The following is a 23887-nucleotide window of genomic DNA, read 5'->3' as shown; positions in this document are numbered from 1 at the left end:
AACCGAACAGTATTTATATAATTTTTTACCTCTAAAACACTACTATGTCCAACTGTGTTCAGCACTCGGTTAATGAGGTCTGATCGCACTCTGACAACTGAAGTACAAACCCATCGTTTTGTGTCTTAGGACATCAATGTGTCGTTACGAGCCACAGGGTTTAAATTAGATTTGTCTATGCATGTTTTTTCAACTCTTATTGATAGAGTTCCCATTCACTTGCATTATTTGACTGACAGATGGCAACAGTTGGAGTTAAAAATCATCATTTGTGTTCTACTGAAAAAAACAAAGTCACCTACGCACCTACCCTCCCTTTAAACCTCTTGTCACTGCGTAAGGATCCTGTGACCTAAAACTGGCTGAACATGCCATCCACAAGAGCGTTCCTAAATATATAGTCACCCAACGAGCCCGCCAAAACGGGCGTGGCTTACGGCTATATAAGCCGGCGTTTCGCCATGGGATTCAGTTTAACTCGACTGAAGCGACGAGACTGAGCCACAGTGTTGTGGCCTGGCATAGAACGCAGTACTTGTTCCCGTATCTCAGGGAACCAAGGTTACGGTTAGGGAATGACATGAACATATCATGGGCACCAGAGGGGCCCAGAGGATACGTGAGGGGCCAAGGCTGTTGAACCCTATGTCCCGGGAGAACCCTGGGGAAGTGTAATGACGATGCTCAATGAGGCTGTCGAATCACACTGAGAGGACCCGAGCATGTAAGGTCGGAATGTGTAAAGGTCGTGAAGTTGTAAAACCTGACAAACGTGGACTGCGAGGACCAGCCGGCCGCCTCACATATGTCTTTGAGAGATACTCCACTAGACCAAGTCCAGGACAAGGCCATGCCTCTAGTGGAATGAGCTCTTACTCCTATGGGGCAATCCAGGCCCATAGAGGAGTAGCATAGAGCAATCGCGTCGACTATCCAACATGAGAGGCGCTGCTTTGAGACCGGAGACCCCTTGGTGCGGCCACTAAAGCAGACGAAGAGCTGGTCAGATTGCCTGAATGGCTTGGACCGCTCAACATAGATTCTCAATGCCCTGATGGGGCAGAGTGATTCCGGAGACCCCTTGGTGCGGACACTAAAGCAGACGAAGAGCTGGTCAGATTGCCTGAATGGCTTGGACCGCTCAACATAGATTCTCAATGCCCTGATGGGGCAGAGTGATTCCGTCTCTCGCTCGTCCGAAGGAGGAAGTAGTGCACAGAGGGAAATGACTTGTGCTCTGAATGGAGTCGAGAGCACCTTAGGGACATAGCCATGTTGGGGTTTCAGAATGACCTTAGAGTCGTTGGTCCCAAACTCCATGCATGCAGGGCTCACAGAGAGGGCCTGCAGGTCGCTAACACGCTTGACCGATGCTAATGCTAGTAGCAGCGCGGTTTTGAGCGTTAAAGGCCGGAGATCGGCTGACTGCAGTGGTTCAAAGGGCGGGCCCTTGAGTGCTGCAAGGACAGTGGAAAGGTCCCAGGTGGGAACTGTAAGTGGTCTAGGGGGATGAAGGCGATGGGGGCGTAAAATGCTCCGATGGCTGCAACGTAGACCTTGAGCGTGGATGGGGTGAGACCCTTGTCCAGTCGCTCTTGGAGGAAAGACAGTATCTGAGATACGTCACTCTCCACAGGGTCAATGCTGTGTGTTGAGCACCAGTCAGCAAAGACAGACCATTTCTGAGCATAGAGACGTCTGGTAGACGGAGCTCTAGCTTGAGAGATGGTGTGTAAAATCGTGATCGGGGGAAAAGCGTAAAGGAGGAGCCTGGGTCAGGTGTGGGCCAGCGCATCCCTTTCCTTTGAGAAGAAGGTTGGGCAATGAGAATTGTCTTCTGAGGCGAAGAGGTTGACCTCTGCCTTCCCGAAGATTTCTCATATCTGTTGCACCGTCCGGGGATGGAGCATCCACTCGTCTGAGGGAATGTTGCTCCGAGACAGCATGTCTGCTCCCAGGTTCGATTTCCCAGCTATGTGTGTCGCTCCGAGCGACTGCAATCTGGGTGTTGCCCATTCAAGGAGGTGCTGCGTCAGGGCGCAAAGGCGGCTGGACGACAGGCCCCCCTGATGATTTATATATGATACGACCGTCATGCTGTACGATTGGACCAGGACGTGATGTCCTTTCAGGAACTTTTGGAACACAGCAAGGGCTCGTTCCACTGCCAGCATCTCGGCTCCCATCGAGGGACCAAAGGTGTAGAGCCCATAATGATGGCTGGGGGTGCCAGATCGTCCCGTTTGCCTGAGAGAGGAGGTCCCGTCTCAGGGGAATTGGCCATGGTGCTCTCGTAGAGAGTCTGAACAGCTCTGGGGACCAGATTTGGGTCCTCCAGAGCGGGGCCACCAGGAGGACTCTGTGATTATCTTCCCTGATGCGTTTGATGACAGAAGGAATTCTGAAATCTAAGATGGGTCTGAGACTGCCATCTTTCTTGGGGAAATAGCGGCTGTAGAAGCCCGATTCGCTCTCTGCAGGGGGAACAATTTCTATGGCTCCCTTTTTCAGCAGAGACATCAATTCCGTACGGAGGACGTGTGCGTCGTCCGGTTTGACTGAAGTGGTTACCACACCACTGAAGCGCTGGGGTCTTCGGGTGAACTGGAGGGAATAGCCGCGGGATATAGTCCCGATGACCCACTGTGACACGTCGGGGATGGCTTGCCAGGCCTCGACCCGTGTGACCAGGGGCTGAATGGCATCTGGTGACAGACCGCTGTGAAGGGGTCTTTGCACTGACGTAAAAGGGGGAGGAAATTTGCTCTCTTTTTGGATATTTAAAAATATTGAGTTCGCCGTTAGAACGGCGTTTTGTGTGGGCGCAATTTCTGTGGGCCCAGGACACATAACTCGATGATCCCCAATACCTGGCACTGAGCGAGATTGCGGGGGATCTAAGCGGGAGAGCTTTTGGGGTGGTCCGGCCGTGGCGAGACCTGGCCCCATCCTCTTTCTTCCTGTTGGATCAGGAAGACGCCGGAGGCGTCGGGTCCAGCACTATCTTAGGCCGGGGACCTTGGCGTCTCGGAGCGTGGAGCGCTTCGCAGCGTGGGCTCGCAGGAGCTGCTCCTTGGGTGGTGCTGTTTGAGAAGCGGAAGGGGCAGGCTTGCTCTGGTGCTGGGTTGACTTGCAGCAGACAAAGAGCTGGAGCGCTTGGGCAAGGAATGTCGCATTGCTTGGGACGATTTCTGCGCAGCGGTGAAGCGTTTGGTGAACCCTTCCACGACTGGAAGGTGAGACGGGGGCGTCCAAGAAGGCCATCTTGTCTGCTTCCTTGATCTCTGTGAGGTTGAGCCAGATATGGTGCTCCAAAATGACTAAGTTGGCCATGGATCTTCCGATGGCTTGAGCCGTGGCTTTCGTGGTGTGCAGGGCCAGGTCAGTAGCGCTGCGTAAGTCAAGGAAAGCTGGCGCGTAATTTCCAGACTCATCCTGGGAGCGGAGGAGTTTGGCCTGGAAGACTTGAAGAATGGCCATAGTGTGGAGTGCAGATGCAGCTTGCCCGGCTGAGGAGTACGCTTGGCCGGCGATGGCGGAGGTCGTACGACAGGGCTTGGAAAGGAGGGCTCTTTAGGGCAGAGATGAGCGGCCATGGCTTCGTCCAGTGGCGGCATCTGCTCATAGCCCTTCTCATGTGAGCCGTCAACCAAGGTGAGAGCGAAGAAGTGCGAAGGTGGGCGGAGTAAGGAGAGCGCCATGACTTCGTCAGCTCCGTGTGGACCTCAGGGAAGAAGGGCGCAGATACCTGGCAGATACCACTCGTCCAGCCTACTGCGAGTCGGCTCTTTAGGTGTAGCCCATTCTAAGTCGAGCTCCTCGGCGGCCCTTGAGAGGATGCGGATTAATTCGGCGTTCATCCCTGGCCTGGAGTCAATGGGCTGTAGTGACGGCAGGGAGGCGGGCTCCTCGTCGCCGAACCACTCCTCCGCTTCAGATGCTGCGAGCGGCATGGAGTCATTGAGCTGCTCATCCTCTGAGCCGCCAAAGGAGACTAGGTCACTCGCTTCTGCTGAGGGACGCAGTTCCGGGCGTGCGAAGAGGACGGGGGACGGCTCTCTCACGGGAGAGGGAGAGGTAGGCGGGCGGGGGGGCGGTGTAAGCTCTGCCAAATCCGAGCGCTGGGCCCCTTTGCCTCGCTGTCTCTTTCTGGCCGGCTCGCGTCATCATCCTGCAGAGGGGCTCTGCAGGTGCCACAAGCGAAACGCCGGCTTATATAGCCGTAAGCCACGCCCGTTTTTGCGGGCACGTTGGCGTGCTGTTTCGCCATAGGCTCGCACGACTACGCCGCGCCGTCATTGGCTCAAAGTGTTGCATTCCTTTGAACCAACAGACATGCAGTTACACTGCGCTATTGAAAAAGGCTTCAGCAAGGAGGAAAAAGGAGCTTTTCCCCATACGCAGTATGAGTGAGAGTATTGAAAGGGAACATAAGCATTGTCTTTTTTTTTCTTTTTTTTTTTATAATTTAACCAAATGCAACATAACACGTCTCAAAATACAATTAAGAAAGAATGCTTTAAGAGATAGATATAACAGTCACAAACATTCTGAAGAATAAGGATAAGAAAGAAAAAAAAAACAGAAAAACAGAGAGAGAGAGAGAGAGAGAGAGAGACAAGCAAATATTTCTTTCTTTTTCCTAGGGACACATTCAAGATTCATATAATTTTGTGAAGCATAGCAGGGACATTACAATATGAAGAATTTCTCCATAAAATGTAAAAATGTCATTCCTATGTGAAAATGTATTCTTATTAAAGCTACTAAAGATAATTCAAACAAGAGTAGCTAGTGATTTTGTTTTTTTCTTTTGTTGTTTGATTCACATTAACAACATATATAGCAGTAGGTACTGATTATTACACTGCTTTCACGTTAATACACAGATCGAATATACACATGCGATTTCTTTACTTGCTGTTTACGTCCACAGACATAACTAAATGTGTTTATATGAACTGTCTGTTTTTGACATAACTTTGTGTGCATTTGACAGTTTAAGCTCAATAACACATGATATAATACTCACTGGATGTGCCATCTGACATCCAGCTCTTTGTGCGCATGCTTCGGGTGTGTGTGCTCAGAAAACCATATATCAGAAGTTTAGCATGCTGGCTTTAAAACGCATGCAGATAATAATGATGATGAAAACTGCAAGGTCACGTGAGGGTGACAGCGATAGAGATGATAATCAAAACCAGATAATCATTCATGATAATCAAAAAACAGATGTTTTAGTTTTTGGCAGAGTATTATTCCGAGGCAAGAGCTATAAAGATGTGGTGGGGAGCAGCAGCTGATTTGCTTATAAAGATACATGCACAAAAACAGCATGTTTTTCTTTCCACTCAAAAATGGGTATTTACAACATGTAATAAATGGTATGTGGGGTATTTTGAGCTGAAACTTCACAGATAAATTCTGGGGACACCTGAGACTTATATTACATCTTGTAAAAAGGAGCATAATAGGTCCCCTTTAATATACTAATATAATTACAACCGCTTAAACCTACCACCTAAACCTACACCTGTATCACAACCTAAATAACAGCAAATGCTTGTTTTGTTTTTTTTGTTTTTTGTTTTTTTCTCAGAACAACTAAATGCTTCATTTTAAATATATGTTTAATACAACCATAAAGTGAGACTGATGACTTTAACTTTAACTTTGTTATATTGCCTTCAGGAAGTATTTATGTTCATTAATTGTACACCATTTGTTTCATGCGACACCTATATGAATCATATTTTTACACAGGCGTGCACACATGAATCATATTTTTACCCATTTTTTAACTAAATGAAAGACCTACAAGTTGTTGAACACATACCAATCGATTCATTTTTATTTAATTAATATTATTTAAACATAGAATATATTTAATTCCACACATATTTAATTTTCACAAAAATATTTCATTAAAAAATTCTAGTTAATTAAAAATGAGTGACAATTCAAGTTCAGTATGCTTTAATTTGACTTATATTTTAAAATTAACAGAATTTATTATCTTTTCTATTGCATTCAGAAGCTTTTCTGGCATATCCTTCCCACCACACCCTAAATACATTTTGTTTTCATGACATGCCTATAAAGGGAAGGGAAGACCTGTGAAGTCTGTAACCAGAGGGCATGTTTTCTTACGCACGGGGCGTGTGCGGACTTCTCTAGACTGGGTGTGGAAGCTGACAAAACAAACTGTTGCTGTGAGTCATTCTGATAAATGTGTAGCTGTGTCTTAAACAGTCACTGTTTGTCATAGTTACAAGCAATGACATGGCAAAACAGCTAATGGATGAAAATAAAAACATCATAATAGCAAACATAAGAGATTATTGAGAGATGAGAGAAAATATTAATAATAAATGAACGCCAAAACAACCATGTACTGCCATGTAGTGATAAATTGCTGAGTAATTTTTTTAGTTCATGTCTTGTTTACTCAGTTATTTCTCCAGGTGTTGAGTACAGTAGGCATCTATCCTCACTCGCATACCTAAGTCTGACACAATTTCCTGGTTCATTTGTGGTAACGTGTCCATGACTGATTCATGTATGAGCATTTGTCTGGGGCGTTTTTCTCCCTCTTTAAGTAGACCATACCTGAGCGTGATAGGAGTTATTTTACACGCATCAAACGGACAGGAATGTCAGAGTCAATCGCATGGAGGAGTGCAGCATTGAGGGCTATTCTGTATGCGGCCCTGCTAGCGCTGGTTTCTGGAGGGCCCCGACCAGAACACAGGACCCCAGACCATCCTCAGAGAGAACAGGCAGAGTGGAATCAAAGAGTTCAGTATCCAGCATTAAATGATGGTCAGCGCGTTCAGTTCCCTTCCCTCCATGAAACACAGCAGGTCCAGTTTCCTTCAGTGGATGATGGACAGGTAAAGAGAAATATTATTGTTTACAAGTATTGCTTTTTATGTATGTGTGTGAACTAAAACAGGTAATTGAATTTGATTTTGGATGAATAGTGTTTTTGTTCAAAATTTTAAGTTTTCATAATTGCCAGAAAAGGTTTTTTTTCTTTCTTTCTTTTTTTTTTTTTAAATAGCATCCAGGGGTTTGAAGTACCTATTACAACAACAACTTGTACATTACATGATAGATAGTTGTTAGTCTTCCATTTAGAATTCTGGAGAACCAAAGTCATGATATAATTATATATATATATATATATATATATATATATATATATATATATATATATATATATATATATATATATATATATATATATATACATATTTCACTGAGTTTTAAATCAAATTACTTTTATAGCTGGTGACATTCATTTCAGAATAAATTGTATTTGGATACAAGTATGGTCAAAAAAAGACATATTTCATCGGTCACTATAGCAATAGGCTGTAGTTATAGACATTGTTGAATGTTACAGTTGGTGATTAGTCCGAAGAACTATATTTCATATTCCAAGTAAAATCATCTATAGCCAGATTAAAAGCTTTACAATTTCAGGTAAATGGTTTCAGGACTAAGATTTCAGTTTTAATATTTGGTGTAAAAGCTATAAGAAAACTTTATTGTTTATTTTTTTATGCAGCATTTGTGCAACTTTGATCATTTTATCACATGTGTCTGCTACAAATGTTGGTGAAGTCAAGAGTGTATAAAATGTGCAAAGTAATTACAAGTAAAGTAAGAGCTTAAGTAAAGTTATGCTGCATCTTATGTGCCATCCTCAGTCTCCCCTATACTGGTCCCAGAAAATTGATTTCGTGTTTGCCTTGGGTACTTAAAAGAATTTCGCTTTGGCTTTTTTTAATCTATATAAAGTAAAAACTTGTGAACTGAAAAAAGATCGGCATCTCATTAAAAAACACAGTACTCAATTTTTCACCAACACTATCTATTGCTTTTGTGAAGTATTGTAATAATGACCACTTTAATAAAATGAACGACAATGTTAAAAGACATCAGTAAAATATGAGTTAAAAGGAATACATTTCTGCTTTGAGTCTATAATTTTTTATATAATCTCACTGGATATAATGTAAGACATTGTTTTTCATTTTAACTTTTTCTTTTTTGTGTGTGTATTGTTTTACCTGTAATTCAAAGTTTTAACAGAGGATAATTTTTATTCATTTTTTTTATAAAACGGTTAGTTCCTGTCCTTGATTCTGATTGGTCAATAGCTGTGTTTTATTCATGATAAAACACGGCTATGACCGCTTCACCGAACTGTTCTGTGTATCACTAAACAACACCCTTAGCAACCACTCTTAGCAACTTAACCGTTCTCAATTTATATTGTTCATTAAAGCTACTGTATTATGTAGAAGAGTTTTGTGAGAAAGAGATCGATTGAGCGAGTTTATTACCTGCATTCAGATTTAGCATTTTCCTTCAGGTCAGTCATGTTCATAATAAAAAATCTGTTTAAATGTCTGCTGCAATAACATTTAAGGGGTTTTCCCATGGCTAACAGCACTAGTCAAAGCATTTGTCAGTTGCGTTTTGTTCAGTGTTCACGGCAATTCAGTCTTTTCAATATAAAAGTCTTCGCTACTGACTGACACACTAATAAAACCAGTCTTTGCCAAATTTTCTAATGGCGTATGTAACTTCTGTTGCTGTTCACAGTCAGGGACTATTTTTTGCGGCGGAAGGAAGGCTTTTAGTGATTTTACTTCATTGAAAGTTGCTTTGATACATATTTGTATTGTATGTGTAACCGTTTTATAAAAGCAATAAGGTACTCGAGGCTAGTGCTGTATCTCGAATAATTCATGGCTGAAGGGGTTGCAGGCACTCCGCTTCACGTCGTGCCTAACAACGCCCTTCAGCTGTGACTTATTCACGATACAGCACAGCCTCGAGTACCTTATTGCTTACTTAAACATTCCTTGTTCTACAGTATACAGTATGTGTGTTTCTCTCTTATCAGAGATGTGCTGCTGGTTACTATCTAGACAGAAGTGGTCAGTTTGCTCGCTGTGTTCCCTGCTCCTGCAACGGCCACTCAAATGAGTGTGAGCAGAACACCGGCCGATGTCTTGTAAGTGCTACACTGACCTCCAATAATGTGCTCTGTTTTTTGTATTGATTTGTTACCTGGGCACATTTACATTTTTATCATTTATTTTGTTTGTCTGTTTGTAGTATAACACAAATGCTCTGTTCAACAGAACTGTCAGGATGATACTGTGGGTGAGCACTGTGAGCGCTGCAGAGAGGGATATTACTCTAATGCAGCTCAAAGAAAATGCAGGGTGTGCCCATGTCCTTTCAGCAATGAAGCCAACAAGTAAGTCTCACATGTGTAATCGAAAAAGTACAATGTAAATTAATTGACTTTACTTAGAAAACCTGCCTTAAAATTTGCAAGTAGCATTTCATCATTTTTTAGTTGATAAAGCTTAATACAACTTTGTATAGATAAGTTGTGTGTTTGTATTCTTAACTCTTAGAGATTTTAAGTACGTTTTGGTAACACCACAAGTGTAACAAGGTGGAACATCTTCAAACTTCAAACAAAACAATTTTAGGGAAATAACTCTCAAACTTCAGTTACTGTACTGACAATTTAACATTCAAACTGACTTTGGAAAATCAATGAATGAAGCTGAAGAGAAAGACAACTGTAGAAGTGGATAACTGAAAAGCTATTGAGATTTAAACTCATTTTTTTGCTTCACAAAATGGTACTCATACTAATCAGTATGTACAACGGCATCATTTGTACAAAGGCATGTATTATATTTATGTTGAATGAAGTTCAACAAATTGTTGTACATTAAAGAGGACCTATTATGCTTTTTACGTCCAGTGTTCTTTAGTGTGTAATGTTGTTGTTGAGCATGAAAAGGGTCTGCAAAGTTAATAAGCACACAGTCACTCCAAAGGGATTTATTCTCAATATCAGTAAGAACTGTTTCTTGAACTCCCTGAAATGCTTCAGTTGTAGTTTTTAGTTTTCTTCCATCACAATAGGCAAGTCCTGGTTGAATTAATTAATAGTACTAGTGTTATGATAATGGTAAGGTTATGGTAAGGGACGTGAGTCCGTGAATATGGCGAAACATGCTAGAAGCGCTTGACCAATCACAACACACTGGTCCAGCAAACCAATCAGAGCACATTGTGCTTTTCAGAAGTAGGGGCTTCAGAAACAATAACTACATTTCTGACAGAGAGAGGAGTTGCAACAATGTAAAATATGGGGGGAATTAATGTGTTTTTTGAATATCCAAGCATGAAAACCTATTCTAGTAGAGTCCAAAAACAAAATCATGACCTTGTAATCAGCATAATATGGCCTCTTTAGGTTTACTGACAGTGTTAAGTGAATATTGTGCCTTTTTTTATCAAAATTTTACCTAATGGTTTAATGCATTTATGATGTTAACTTATGATGTGGCATATCTTTCTGCAGTTTTGCAGTGGGCTGCATTGAAATGAATGGCAGATTCCAGTGTCTGTGTAAAGAGGGTCACACAGGCGAAAGATGTGAGCGGTAAGTGGGACAAAAATAAAATGCTTAAATTTCCTAAAAATTGATCTTTCCATAAAATATCCCTCTGTTCTTCACATACTCTATGCAGTACTTATGTAAAAACTCAAACCCATTCATGCCATATATGACTCTGCATCATCACTGCTGAAAATACAAGCTTTTTTTTTTTTATATGTTTCCTCAGATGTGCCACGGGATATTATGGTGAACCTCTGGTTGCTGGTGGGCGCTGTCGTTTGTGCAACTGTCCTGGAAACTTGTGTGATTCTAAGACTGGAGGTATGGATTTGTTTTTGTATTATATGTATTTAGTTTTTCAAGGGTGAATGTGACATTTAAGCTTAATAATAAATGTAAAAAATAAATAGCACCATTAGGTTTTTTAAACATATCATCCCCTCCCACCCTCCAACACACTCTTTTTCTCATTACTATACTACAAACATTTTTTTTTTTTTCCAAAACATCAAAATGCATATGGATTGGTTATATTTTATTATTAATATATTTTAGTTATTTTAAATTTAAATTTATTTAAACCAGAATTAATTAATGGCAGTATAGCGAATACTACTTTTTTTTTTTTTATTATTATTAATGTATCTTTTTAATATTTTTTAATGAATATTATAATATAGGTCCTAATAATAGGCTGTAATTGTAAAATAAAACTTCATTAAAAACATATCTTGTTCTTTAACAGTGTGCAGGGATTCTCTTGAGCTCCAAGACACAAACACAGAAGAACAGTGTGAAGGTAAAGGATATTACTGGCATCACATAAATCACAGGTTTACATTATTTTCAATATTTCTTTTTGTGTCCTATGTTATTTTGTAACATTTTATGTCATTTTTCAGAGTGTGATAACTGTGCACAGACATTGCTGAACGATTTGGAAAAGCTTGATGTTGAGCTGAGAAGAATCAAAGATCAGCTGGATTTAGATACTCTCAGACCTTCATCAAAAGAACATCTGAGAAAGCTTGAAGAAGCCATAACTGCCACAACGGTATTTCTTCATCTCCTTCTGTAGTTTTCCTGATTCCTCCTCTTTTATTCCTCAGTATTCTGTCCTGTGAGTCTATGAAACAAAGGGGTAAAGACAAATTCATTATTATTGTAATATAACAATATAAGTTGTAAAAGAGTAACTCAATAGTTATTATTGCACATAGAAAAAGTGTGATCATTCTACATGGGGACCAAAACATTTCCCCACAAGTACAAGGATTTCGGATATTCCAATCTTTGTGAGCACGTTTTGTCCCCATAACGTAGGGTTTACCAGGACCACACACCCACAAACCCCCCCCCCCCCCCCCCCCCCCAACACACACACACAGCTGTTCTTTTCTGAAAGGCTATTGTACGAAATAAGTAGGTGGCTCAAAGTATCCTAGTGATTATCATTTACCTCAGAATCCACATCCGCATCCAACTTAATGATCATAATGAACATAATGCACTATTACATTAAAATGCATTGGCGGCTGTGGTTAGATGTAGTCTGGAACATTCTGTGGGTAATTTGGTGAGTCAGCTAAATTTCCAGACATAACTGTCTAAAAACAGTCAGAATACTTTAAAGTTTGTTTCAACCACTAAGGCAAAAGCAAAGCAAATTCTAATTTTATGAGTTTTTGGTTGTTTTGGTATAAGGTAATTTTAAATCAAACAAGCAGATCCTGAAAAACTGCTGACACCCAATGTTTCAAAGAACATCAATAAATAATAATAACATGAACAGGATAAGAGACGTAATGTAATTAATATCTGTATATTCATGCTTTTTTTCTTTCAGAATCTGGTGAATACATTCAGCTTCACAGTCAACAATCAGATGCCTAAAATTAACCAACTGGAACGAGATGTTATCAATCTGGCTGATGATATGGACAATCTAAAAGAACAGGTACTAGAAGACTTTTCTCTGATATAAAAACAGATGCAGATTTCATGTAGAATACTGTTTATAAACAAGTTAGAATTGTTGGGCTGAAAAACATTTTAGTGTTTCTAAATCTGTCTATTGTCATTGCACCTGCTGCGGGAATCAAATATTTCACCAATCTTTTGTTTGTCCAGGCCAGAAAGCGATCAGAAGTCTCTCAGAAAGCTCTTGCTAATGCTGAAAACAGCCATCAAAGGGCAAAAGATCTGGACACTGAGGCACAGAACCTCCTTACAAAAATAAAAGGTAAAAACACAAATATGTTTTTGTTAATAAGAATTAACCTGTAATTTTATGTGGTAATGAGGACAGCAGTTTAGTTAATAAACCTTAGTTTACATTTTAGTAACTTGGGTTAGCAGCACTCCTTTTGTGTTCTAAGTAGCCACAGGTGTGCATTTTTTTTTTTTTTTTGCTGTTGAAGAATCTGAATCAGTGATGCCTCTTGTGTAGCAGGCTTGCCCTAACAGATCCTGTAAGCAATACCATAATACACTGACCCTAATTGTTTCCAGCCACAGCTCCTTAGAGACATGGTTTATTTTAAACACCCATAATGGGTAGTTGTCTTTTTTATGTTCAAAATGTAAGATTTTTTGAAGAAATTTCAGATTTTAGAATTTATATCCATTTAAAAACTCTTCTATAATTCTATAAGTAATCGAATAAGTAACATTTTTGAAATACATATACAATTTGTTCTTCAGAGCTCCTGAAACAGCTCATGGACTCTAACAGCAATGGAGCAGTTCTGCCCTCTGCGGATTTAGCAAAACTTCTGGAACAGTCCGAGAACCTGGTGAAAGATATGGAAAAGCGAAGCTTCACGAACCACAAAGATGCAGCCAAGAAAGAGCAAGCTGAAGCAAACAAATGTAAATATACCCAGATCAAACTATCGATTTGGCCTGTGAATGTCTAAGCTTCTTATGCTAACATGTAATAATTACTGGCAGCTGCTGTATTAATGTGTGGTGATATCACTTTTATGTTTTCATTGCAGTCTTAGAGCATGTTAAAAACATCATAAAGCAATGCGATGAGAATGAAGTGGCATCCAAGCGTGTTGATAGCCTGCTGAGCAACTATGAAGCCAAGCTGAAAGAATTGGAGGATTTGCTAAAACAGGCTGATAATATGGTGAAGAAAACCAACAATCAAAATGACATTAATACTGAAAGCCTTAAAGACATTCTGGTAAGCATAAGAATTTTACAATCCTCAAAACACGTTCTATCAAGAGGGAATGTACATTAAGTTTTATTTTTCTTCTTAAAGAAACGAGTGAATGATTTGGAGAGCGAGAGAGACCTTGTTGGGGATCAGATTGCTCTTGCAGTGAACCAGCTGAAAGACACTCAGGGCCTCCTGAATATGTTCAATGACAGTAAAAAGGTAAACTTTCACACTTATACACCTTTGGGTTTGGGTGAATGTTATGAAACCCAACAGAAATATTTTCAGATTAATTTATTCTTTAATTTGCTTTTCTAACTGACTGAGTAGTACCAGTTACAGATCAGTTATATCTCAGTTACAGTTTTAATGATTTCACTGGTGACAAATCCTCTTATGTTCCCACAGGAGTATGAACAGCTTGCAGCACAACTTAACGGTGCAAAGACTGAACTCAAAGATAAAGTCCAAGTCATCTCACAAGCAGCAGCCAAAGAGAAAATTGTGAAACAGGCAGAAGAACATGCAGAGAACATGTACAAACTGGCCAAAGAGCTCCAAGAGTAAGAGGTTTTATTAGTTTTTTTGACACCTGTGTAAGATCATGTGTATCTCAGAGTGGCTCTCATATTACCACAAATGTTCCCATGCAACTCTAATCAAATAAATCATGCCAAACTTTCACGCCGCTTTTCACCTTCTCACCTTCTCATAAAAAATGGTTTAATGGACGTTCCATGTATTCCTCGTGCATGTATGGTCTTCCACATTTTTTTTTTTTTCCTCAGAAGGAAGATAATGTTGATATGAATAGAATTTATCTTTTTCTCTCGGACAGGGCTGTACAGAATGTGAGTGGGCGCTCTGGTGTGCAGACCGCTCTCTCTGGGATAGAGGCGTACAAAAACATCACAGACGCTGTCAATGCTGCAGAGGAGGCTGCTAAGAAGGCCAAAGAGGCGGCAGACAAAGCACTTAATGTAGGAGACTTAATCAAATGAGCATGAATGTCAAAGTTAGGATACATACAGTACATTGCCCCAAAAAGTATTTGGACACTTATGTCACACTTGAACACTTTTGAATGTCATTGAATTAGATAACAATTAGATCAGATTCAGATGCATTTTTTCTGTTTTTAGTACATCGTCATGTAAAAATGTAAAAAAAAAAAAAAAGATATAGTGTTGTAAAATGAGAAAAAGTGTTCACTGTAAACCAGAATAAGTTGGGCTAACTCAAAAAATTTGAGGTAATCAGTTACCTCAATTTTTTTGAGTTATGATGTTGCCAATTTTAAGTAAGCAGAACTGTCAAGTTTTGAGTTTGTAGTACTCATGCATGTTAATTCCTCCTAGCTTGAAGTACTGAGTTAACTAACTCTAAACTAATTTTGATAGCAATTAACATAAAATATTGAATTAACTTTTGAGTTCTTGCAAATCAAATGAGTCATTTATTTCACTGTAAACCCTAAGAAAATACCAACTTGCTAATTTTCTAACATGTTAACAATAGCATGGTATCACTGTAAACCCTAATGCTCAAAATACTTAATTCGTTTGAGTAGGACAAACTTAAATTAAACAAATTAGTTCAGTTAAATTAACAGTTATGAGTATTTAAAACTTTCTTTTACTTTTGAGTTCACAGCACTGACATATTTCAAGTAAACTAAACTGTTTTAGTTGCAGCAGATTTCTAATTCCCAGCATGCTTTGCATCAGACTGTCTAAATGTTGAAATAAAGTGTTATTTTGTGTGTTTTTGCATAAGATTAACATGGGGAGACATAAGTTAGTGTTTAATGTTGTGTTATGTTGGGATTGACAGGGGGTTCTGTTATGTTAGTTTTGTAGGGTTACCATTCTGGTGAAGAGTAGACCGTGTGGTTAGGTTGAGGATGGGATGCAAAAGTTTTAAGACCACATATACTGTATGTTGTTTGATTATATACATGCAAGTATATATTGACAGTCTCTTTGATAATTATAATAGCATGTGTTTTTTGCTAACTAACATTTAACCAAGATTTGAATGTGATGTTTATGTAAATTAACTATATGTACTTGAGTAGGGCGAGGCTGAGAACTGTGGGAGCGAAGGAATGCCAGTGATGTGATTGTTAATGAGAGACACCTGTGCACCACATTAGCATTGCTCCACTTCCATGGCTCTCGGCCCCGCCCCACTTGTCACAAAAAAATTAAGTTCTACTAACTTAAAAAAAATAAGTTAGTTAACTTAAATGTTTTGAGGTAATAAGTTTCCTCAAATGTTTTGAGTATTCTGAACTTATTGAGTTTTACAGTGTACTGAACGAGTACAGCAACTTAAAACATGTACTGTAACTTAGCTGCTCTCAAACCAAGCCGCATGCGCTACTTGTCACCATGATGGTAACTCTCCAAAAACCAACATTAACAGAAACTCTTCTAAATTAACATAACAAAACATTAATCACTACTAAATCTCCCTTACTATTAATCTTGCACAAACAAACAAACAAACAAACAAACAAACAAACAAACAAACAAACAAACAAACAAAAAATAGATTATATAACACTTCATTTTAGCATACTCTCCCTTTTGAGTGCAATGGGCAAAGCAAGCTGGGAAATAGAAATCCCAGCCCAGTTTTAGTTAAACTTAAGGAATTGAGTTCATACAACTCAAAACAAAGAAACAGTTCAGTTTACTTGAAATATGTCAGAAAAAGAAAGTTCTAAATACTCATAGCAGTTTCAATTTAAGTTTGTCCTACTCAAACCAATTTTGAGCGTTCAGGTTTACAGTGTTGTTGTGAAATGACAGCTGAACTTTTTAAATTGCATGTGTGGTTACCGTGGGAACTTTAGGGGAACTGATTTCATATCGATATTTTGTCAGTCATATATTTTTAAGTGTGACTTTTATTGATTTTTCTTTACAGGATGTCAGTGAAGGGGACTTAATCAACAGGGCAACAAATCTGAAAAACAATGGCAATAACCTACTTAAAGATGCCAAAAATGCAGCTAAAGATCTTAAAGGTGAGTTTAAAATTAAAAACTTAACTATACAAAGATCAATCTATATTGAACTTGTTTTTATTAAATCAAACATTGGTTACTTATAAACTGTTATTACATCTTTATCAGGAGCAACCAAAGAACTCAATAATCAGAAGGATCGTTTGCAAGTTGCTGAGGAGAAAAAGAAAGCACTAGAAAAGGAGCTGCTCACTGTTAAGGATGGTTTGAGAGGAATTCAGAGAGGTATGAAAAGAGCATTGCCGTTTAGAGCACTGTTTGAAACAATTACGCCCATTCAATGCATAAGACAGTCTCATATAACCTGATGCTTTTGGTAGCTGAGTTCACTGAGAAGTTTGGTTTACAGAGGCTTTATGAAAGGACAAGTGCTGGCATGTTTGATTTTCATGTATTGTATGTTATATAGTTTACTTTGCTGGGATGGGGGGGAACTGAAGTACCCAAAACCAGATCAGTCTGATCAGTGGACACAGCTTAGCTGTCAACTTAGACCAGGGATATGAATATGCTTGAAAATATGTTTTCATTCTGTCTGATCACAGATGACATTGGAAATATTATCGACGCGGCTAAGAAAGCGGCAGCAGAAGCCAATCGCACCACAAGTGACATAATGGACCAGCTAAATGACATCAAAGCAGAAGTTAACAATATCTCTATTAGTCCAACTGTTTCAAATATGGACAATGTTCTCAATAATGTGGAAATGACTGGTAAGTGCTGCACCTTTAATGGGCTGTACTGTTGTAATGTGATGCTGTTTTTACAGTTTCTTCAACAGCTTTGCTTGTATTATTATCTCACTTTCTCTGCGATTTCCATTTGACAGTCAAAAATGTGAGCGGATCCATCCCGTCCCTGCTGGATAAAATTGAAGAGTTGAATTCTCAGATTGGCTCCGGGAACAATGTGTCTGAAAATATTAATAAGATAAAGGAACTGATTGAGCAAGCACGTGAAGCTGCTAACAAAGTAAGACTATTTATTTTTATATCCTACATTCATTGAAATTAAGTGTAATTGCTATAATTAAAGACATAAAATAGGCTGCAGCATTTTTCAACCACATTTTAATTCATCAAAGAAATAAAAAAAAAATAAAAAAAATTGAGATGAAATAAATGTTGGTTACACTTTATTTTTGATGATCACTTTAGACATTCTACTGACTATAAGTAACTTTGCAACTACATGTCAACTAACACATTAGAGTATTAGTAGACTGTTAGGTTTAAGTGTTTAGGTTAGGAATAAGTTGACATGTAGTTGCAAAGTTATTTTTAGTCATTAGAATGTGAAGGGGAGCATCAAAATAAAGTGTTAGCAGATATTAAGCAGTCTACTAATACTTTAATGAGAGTTAGTTGACATGTACAGTAGTTGCATGTATAATTTGACAAAAATGATAAGGAGGCTGTGAGGGATACATCGTCGAAAGGTTGTACTGTGTAAAGGCTTGTCTAGTTTTCATGACCCATAGCTCCTTTTTTTGTTTAATAGAAAACATTTGCACAATGTTTCATGGTCCTCTTCATGTTTCAAATCTATTGCAGATTGTCGTGCCTATGAAATTCACTGGTACAGGATATGTGGAGATGCGCCCCCCTCGAGACTTAGATGACCTGCGGGCGTACACCTCTCTCACTCTGTCCCTCCAGAGACCCGAAAAACCCCCCATTAGAGGGGATGGCACTAGACGTCGTCGTCAGGCACAGCAGGACGAAGACAATCTGTTTGTGCTATACCTCGGAAAAAAAGACGTGAGTGTTATTTCCTGTGGTATCAAGCTACATCGGGTAGGGTAATTTTAAGCCTTCTAATTGTTAATCTCATAATTGTATTCACTGAATGTTCTCACAGGCATCTGGAGACTTCATCGGCATGGCTCTTCGAAATAATATCCTGCATGTCATTTATAAGCTCAATGGAAAGGAGTATGAAATCAAGACAACCAACATCACTGAGTCCTCATCTGATCTGTCTTTCTTTGACAAAATTGACCTTTACAGGTATAGTAAAATACCGTATCAATTAAAAAAAAAAAAAACTATTGGTATATATTTAGTTTGTTTCTTTTAGGCAGAAACAATTATTAGTGTGCTTTGGTCTGAATCCAGTCAACGCTGTGACTCAATGTAAAGAGGATTTTGCAACAAAGGAACATTTTCATAGTTCCTGGTGGAAGTACCCACTTTTTGGCGTATACACACTGCAAGAACTGGGAAGGATTTTAGTTATAGGCCATTTTTAAAAAAGCCGTGTAAACACACAGTTTACATATACTCTCTTCACAAACTAACAAAAAGTTAACGCTCTCTCAATTCCATTCCATTCCCATTTATCATGAAACCCACGACACACATCAAAAACACAGTTCCAATCACGGTGTCCTCCATCCTCCAGTTGTTGACATTGCTGAATGCCACGCTTAAATGATGTTGCTGTCGGCCGGCTTACGTCACTTCAGATTTCCTTCTGGGTGCTGTGAATGCAAACAGGAAAATGGCCCTAGGAGAAAATTAACTATTTGGTGGCCAGTTTCTATAAATGAGTTCCTATAGCTACCCGGTGCGAAAGCCCCTTAAATGTATCGGTTACTATCTCCCACAGTATATCTATAAGGTTTTACTTGTACATCTCCAAACAATTTCCAGTACAATCTTGGCAACGTGCTGAATGCTGAATTTTGAACAAACATTCATTTATATGCAAACAGCTGAGTTTGTGTGAAACGCTGAGTCACAAATAGCTGTCATTAATTATGCTCTCGTTTTGTGTCTATTTAAAGGAATGAAGTATGTTGATTTGTACTTTCTTGGGGCCTTTTTTTTACTTGAGCCATATGTTTATAAAATCACAACTTAATTACTAAAAATACCATTACAACTCAATTGGTTTGCTTGCATTTTATTGGCATGGTCCCATTAGTTAGCATTATGCAGTAACATTAACTAACAATGAGAAGAAAAAAAAATTCTATTTATTCTAATTATGCATTAGTAAATGTTGAAAATAAAATTAACTATAAGATTAATACATGCCACTAAAGTAGTTGACTTATGTTGGAACCTTATTGTAAAGGTTTACCCTTTTATTTTATCCACTATATGTGCACATATATAATATATATTATTTGTTACCCATCTAGAATTTATCAAGATGCACAAGTCGTTCACACACAGCAGTTCACATCAATCAATCCGAAGGCTCCGCAGACAAAAGAAAACCTGGGAGAGCTGACACACAACCTGCTGGATCTCAATCCAGATAATGTGGTCTTCTATGTAGGAGGTTATCCAGATGACTTCACAGTAAATATGCCTTTTTTTTCTCCTAGTGTCACTGGATTTTGTGTGATGAGCTCTTTAATTCTTGGTTACTTTTTAATATGGATTTTTTTATTTATTAAGACCATTTTTCTTTGCCTTCTTTAGCCACCTGCCTCACTCAACTATGGCAAATACAAGGGCTGCATTGAATTTTCCACCTTCAATGACAAATTTATCAGTCTCTACAACTTTAAGAATGCAGTTAATATTAACTTGGAAACCCCTTGCAAGAGGTAAGCTCTCAATGTGTGAATGGTGTGATGATTATGTACTAATAAGTAGTGATATGTTAACAATAACAGCAACCATGTTAATCACATCACTATATTTGCATGTACAACATGAGTACTGTAGACTGTACATTGTGAAAACAGAGCATCATTTTTGTCACTTTATAAAAATGAAGGGAAAAAATCTGTTTCTCTTTCTTTCTGTGTGATCAGACAAATCTCACTGATCTCAGAGTCAGATTACTTTGAAGGCACTGGTTATGCCAAAGTCGCGCTTGAAAGATTCCCCATCAATCTATCGATCCAGGAGAAAGTGGAAACCCGAGCTAAGGATGCCCTTTTGCTGTATTTAGGAGATGAGACTAATGTAAGAACAGTCTGCTAATTTGTTCATACCTATTGAACCCTTTTCTGTTGTGTCTTTTATACAGTTTTGAGATCTTTCATAATTTTTTTTATTCTTCATATCCTATCAGGATTTTTACTACAGTGTCTCTCTTGAGAGAGGTTACGTTGTTCTACGTGGCCAAGGGAACGATTATATTTTGGAGCCCATCATAAGTGTAGATAAACCAAGCCTAACTGTGGTAAGAATGATGCTAACTTTTTCTATAAGATACTATACATAGTCATGGCAGTGAAAATGAACTTTTTCTTCTGTATTTCAGGAAACAGATGTGAAATTGTTCATTACTGTAGGGAAAGAGATTAAGGTCAGAGTAGGGAACACAGAGGTCAAAACGACGGACAACATTCTACAAAGGTTCTATCACTTCTACATCGGTGGCATACCCAACACTTTGCGTGAGAGGTCCGTGTCTTCAAAGCACAAGTGATTTAGACCTTTTCTGAGCAATCATATGATTTTTTACTAATTCAGAATTATTTTACCCTAGATACAATATCACTATCCCTGCTCTGAAAGGGTGTGTGAAAATCGGCACTGCTGGTAGTATAACGCCAGAGGTTAAAGAGAAAGTAGGGATTGGCAGAGGCTGCTCAAGTGACTTTCTGGTAATCAAGTTAATCTTTTATTACTTATATTGCATTCAAATAAAAATATGCTTGCTTGATTTCATCAAAATTACCCAAATTGACAAATGAAACACAGAATGATATAATAACCATCATATTTTTCTTCCAGATGGCCAGGAAAGCTGAATTCAACCTAGACAGTGCATTGGAGAAACCCCTTGCAAACTTCAGCTTAGATGATCTGAACCTTTCACTGGGTTTCAGGAGTACAAAATCAGACGGCATCCTGCTGCAGAACAGCAAAAATGTATGCATCCTTTCCACAATTACATCCACTATGTGGTCAAAAGCATTTGTGTTCACTGTTCTGATTAATGGGTTTGGCTTTCAGAATTTCTTAGCATTTGATTTGTTCTCCAAAATCTGTAGAACTAAAGCTAACATCAACAAAACTTTGGTCAGTTGCATAAACATAGCCATTGTGTGTCTTGAGAACTAGACTGACTAACTAGCATTTAGCCAAAGGGCAATCAGTCTTTTCGTTATCAAATTAGACCAATTTACATTATGTAACTGACTATAAAAAGTTATGAACTGCCATACAAAAAAAAAAAGAAAAAAAGATGACTAACTAGTAAGACTATTCCTGGCAGTTTATACAACCTGATCGTGATATTAAGAATTATTTGAGAAAGTTCAGAAGAGCATCTTGTGCAATAAAAGCTTACCTTTTGTACAAAGTTCACATGCTCAGTGACACACATTCTCACTGGGCATTGCATTAGAAATTTACAAACTGTAGAAAAATATTACACAGATCTTCTCATTGTGGCACTGTGATTTTTTTTTTTTTTTTTCTGTGGTAGAATAATGACATTGAACTTTCCATGGAGAAAGGATATGTGATCCTGAAATTCCAAGGCTATATGTGGAAATCTACTAAGCAATACCAGGATGGTAAATGGCATTATCTCTCTGTTGCTGGACAGGGTCAACGGTAAGATTCATTTGATTTGATTCTATCAATTTCTTTTTGGTATACAAATATGTTTTATGGAAACCTAGCTATTGTAACTTGAGCCACTGAACTATTGTCCTATTAAGGGAGAGTTTACTTGCTATTTATTTGAAAGTTATTTTCTGACATCTCTACCTATGAGAAGTGTGACAATATCCAAATGAATGGTTCCTGTTTACCTGCAAATACTAGTAAATGTAAGTCTCTTAAATTGTAAATAAGCCTTCTCTTTTTATAATGTTCACCTTTTTCAGCACTGAACTTCGTATTGACGAAGAAGACGTTGGACAGAGAGAGAGAGACTCTTCATCTGGACCATTTTCCTCTAGCTTGTTCCTGGGCAAGGACAACTTTAAGGGCTGCATCACCAACCTTTATCTCAGGAGGTCACTATTTGTAACATTTATTGAATCTATTATTTCTGCACTGGAAAGTCTCTCCACTTGCCTGAATTTTCACATAAAATATATTTACATTATCTCTGGGTTTATACCAGTAAAAATGTATTATGTGTCAGCTCTTACAAGTTTGTGTGTGTGTGTTTGCAGACCTGATTCTCTTTATAGAGCAGAGGACCTGAGTACTTACTCTTCCACAGGAGACGTGATGTTGAGCACATGCAGTGCCTCACAAAATATGTAGAAGCTGCAAACCACAGCGTAGCTTTGAGTAGGTTGGTTTATTTTTATCATCATTAAAACAACATTACATTGTGTTTTGACAGCAAACTCAGTGTTCTGTTTTGTGTCCTTTGTTTCCAGAGATGAAGAGCACCTGACACAAACATTTCACATGGAGATATTTGAAAATCAACGCTGTTATTTTGTCAGCATAACCAAGCTGCCCAAACCGGCTACTGCGATATATGTTTTATTTTCATAATTACATATCATATTGCATAAGTCCCATTATTGATATAAAAATTGTATTGTAAAAGAATCCAATTACAATTGGAAACTTTAGTTCTGTTATTGAGAGGCTGCAACTCATCTCAACACTAATCCCAGCAGCTTGGTTGGCAGTGAAATGTTTGCAAACACTATACCATTGTAAGGCTCTTACCATGTCTTGAACAATGGGGAGACACATTTTTGCTGTGAATAAAATTAAATTCATAAAATTAAATTGTGTACCTAAGTATTATTAAAACAATATTTCTTCTTTTGTCTTAAAATTTTAATGAATGAATGTTTCCCACCAAATATTTGGCAACTCGCATTTTACCTTGCACTCTTTCACCATTAAAACTGAAGTTCATGTTCAGCTTCTGTGAACAGTAATGCCTGTCTTCCCACCTAATAAGAAATGTTCTCAGAACGCTTGCCTAACTCAAAAACAAGGGAGAGCTGGATCCAAATGCAAAGAGTTTAACAAAATAAACATAACAAATCCACAACAGAGACCAGAGAACCAGGAAACAGAATGAGTAGCACCAAACGTACATCCGTGTAGGACAAGACTTGACAAGGAACACAAAAATCATTGAGATATAAATACTAGAGGGGTAATATGCAAACAAATAGGCAGTCCTGGTGCCAGAACATTTTAACAGGGGGGGGCACATGAATTTCAGGGGCCCTTTTAGAAATTACATCGGCATCATTTAATTATGCCTATGCAACAAAACAATTCCAATCATTACATTGTCATTATTTACATAGCCAACTTCTCGCCAC

General features: G+C 38.6%; 1 protein-coding gene across 1 annotated transcript; it reads left to right on the top strand.

Annotated features, from left to right (window-relative positions):
- The first annotated feature begins 3699 nt into the window (after positions 1 to 3699).
- Positions 3700 to 23289, top strand: si:ch211-241e1.3 (laminin subunit alpha-3). The gene is made up of 32 exons (XM_067363106.1): positions 3700 to 4077; positions 6606 to 6896; positions 8924 to 9034; positions 9165 to 9283; positions 10412 to 10492; positions 10677 to 10771; positions 11196 to 11249; positions 11353 to 11504; positions 12297 to 12407; positions 12581 to 12692; positions 13154 to 13321; positions 13450 to 13643; positions 13725 to 13841; positions 14031 to 14185; positions 14461 to 14602; positions 16557 to 16656; positions 16765 to 16881; positions 17202 to 17372; positions 17489 to 17631; positions 18213 to 18419; positions 18520 to 18668; positions 19808 to 19970; positions 20094 to 20221; positions 20432 to 20585; positions 20695 to 20805; positions 20887 to 21029; positions 21115 to 21232; positions 21363 to 21500; positions 22060 to 22190; positions 22466 to 22597; positions 22760 to 22880; positions 22973 to 23289. Exons 1-31 carry the CDS (start codon positions 3700 to 3702, stop codon positions 22851 to 22853), a joined length of 4479 nt encoding a protein of 1492 aa, XP_067219207.1. The 3' UTR covers positions 22854 to 22880; positions 22973 to 23289.
- Positions 23290 to 23887: the final 598 nt, after the last annotated feature.

This window comes from Chanodichthys erythropterus, chromosome 16 (assembly GCF_024489055.1).
Source record: "Chanodichthys erythropterus isolate Z2021 chromosome 16, ASM2448905v1, whole genome shotgun sequence".
NCBI classification, from domain to species: Eukaryota; Metazoa; Chordata; class Actinopteri; order Cypriniformes; family Xenocyprididae; genus Chanodichthys; species Chanodichthys erythropterus.
This window is presented reverse-complemented; position numbering and strand designations above follow the sequence as displayed.

What these genes read in the sequence shown, in the direction of transcription:
- si:ch211-241e1.3 (XM_067363106.1), top strand. Translation starts at nt 3,700, where the DNA reads ATGACTTCGTCAGCTCCGTGTGGACCTCAGGGAAGAAGGGCGCAGATA. An exon ending in ACAGGCGAAAGATGTGAGCG is followed by an intron (nt 10,493 to 10,676) that starts GTAAGTGGGACA and finishes ATGTTTCCTCAG; the next exon opens with ATGTGCCACGGGATATTATG. An exon ending in CACAGAAGAACAGTGTGAAG is followed by an intron (nt 11,250 to 11,352) that starts GTAAAGGATATT and finishes GTCATTTTTCAG; the next exon opens with AGTGTGATAACTGTGCACAG.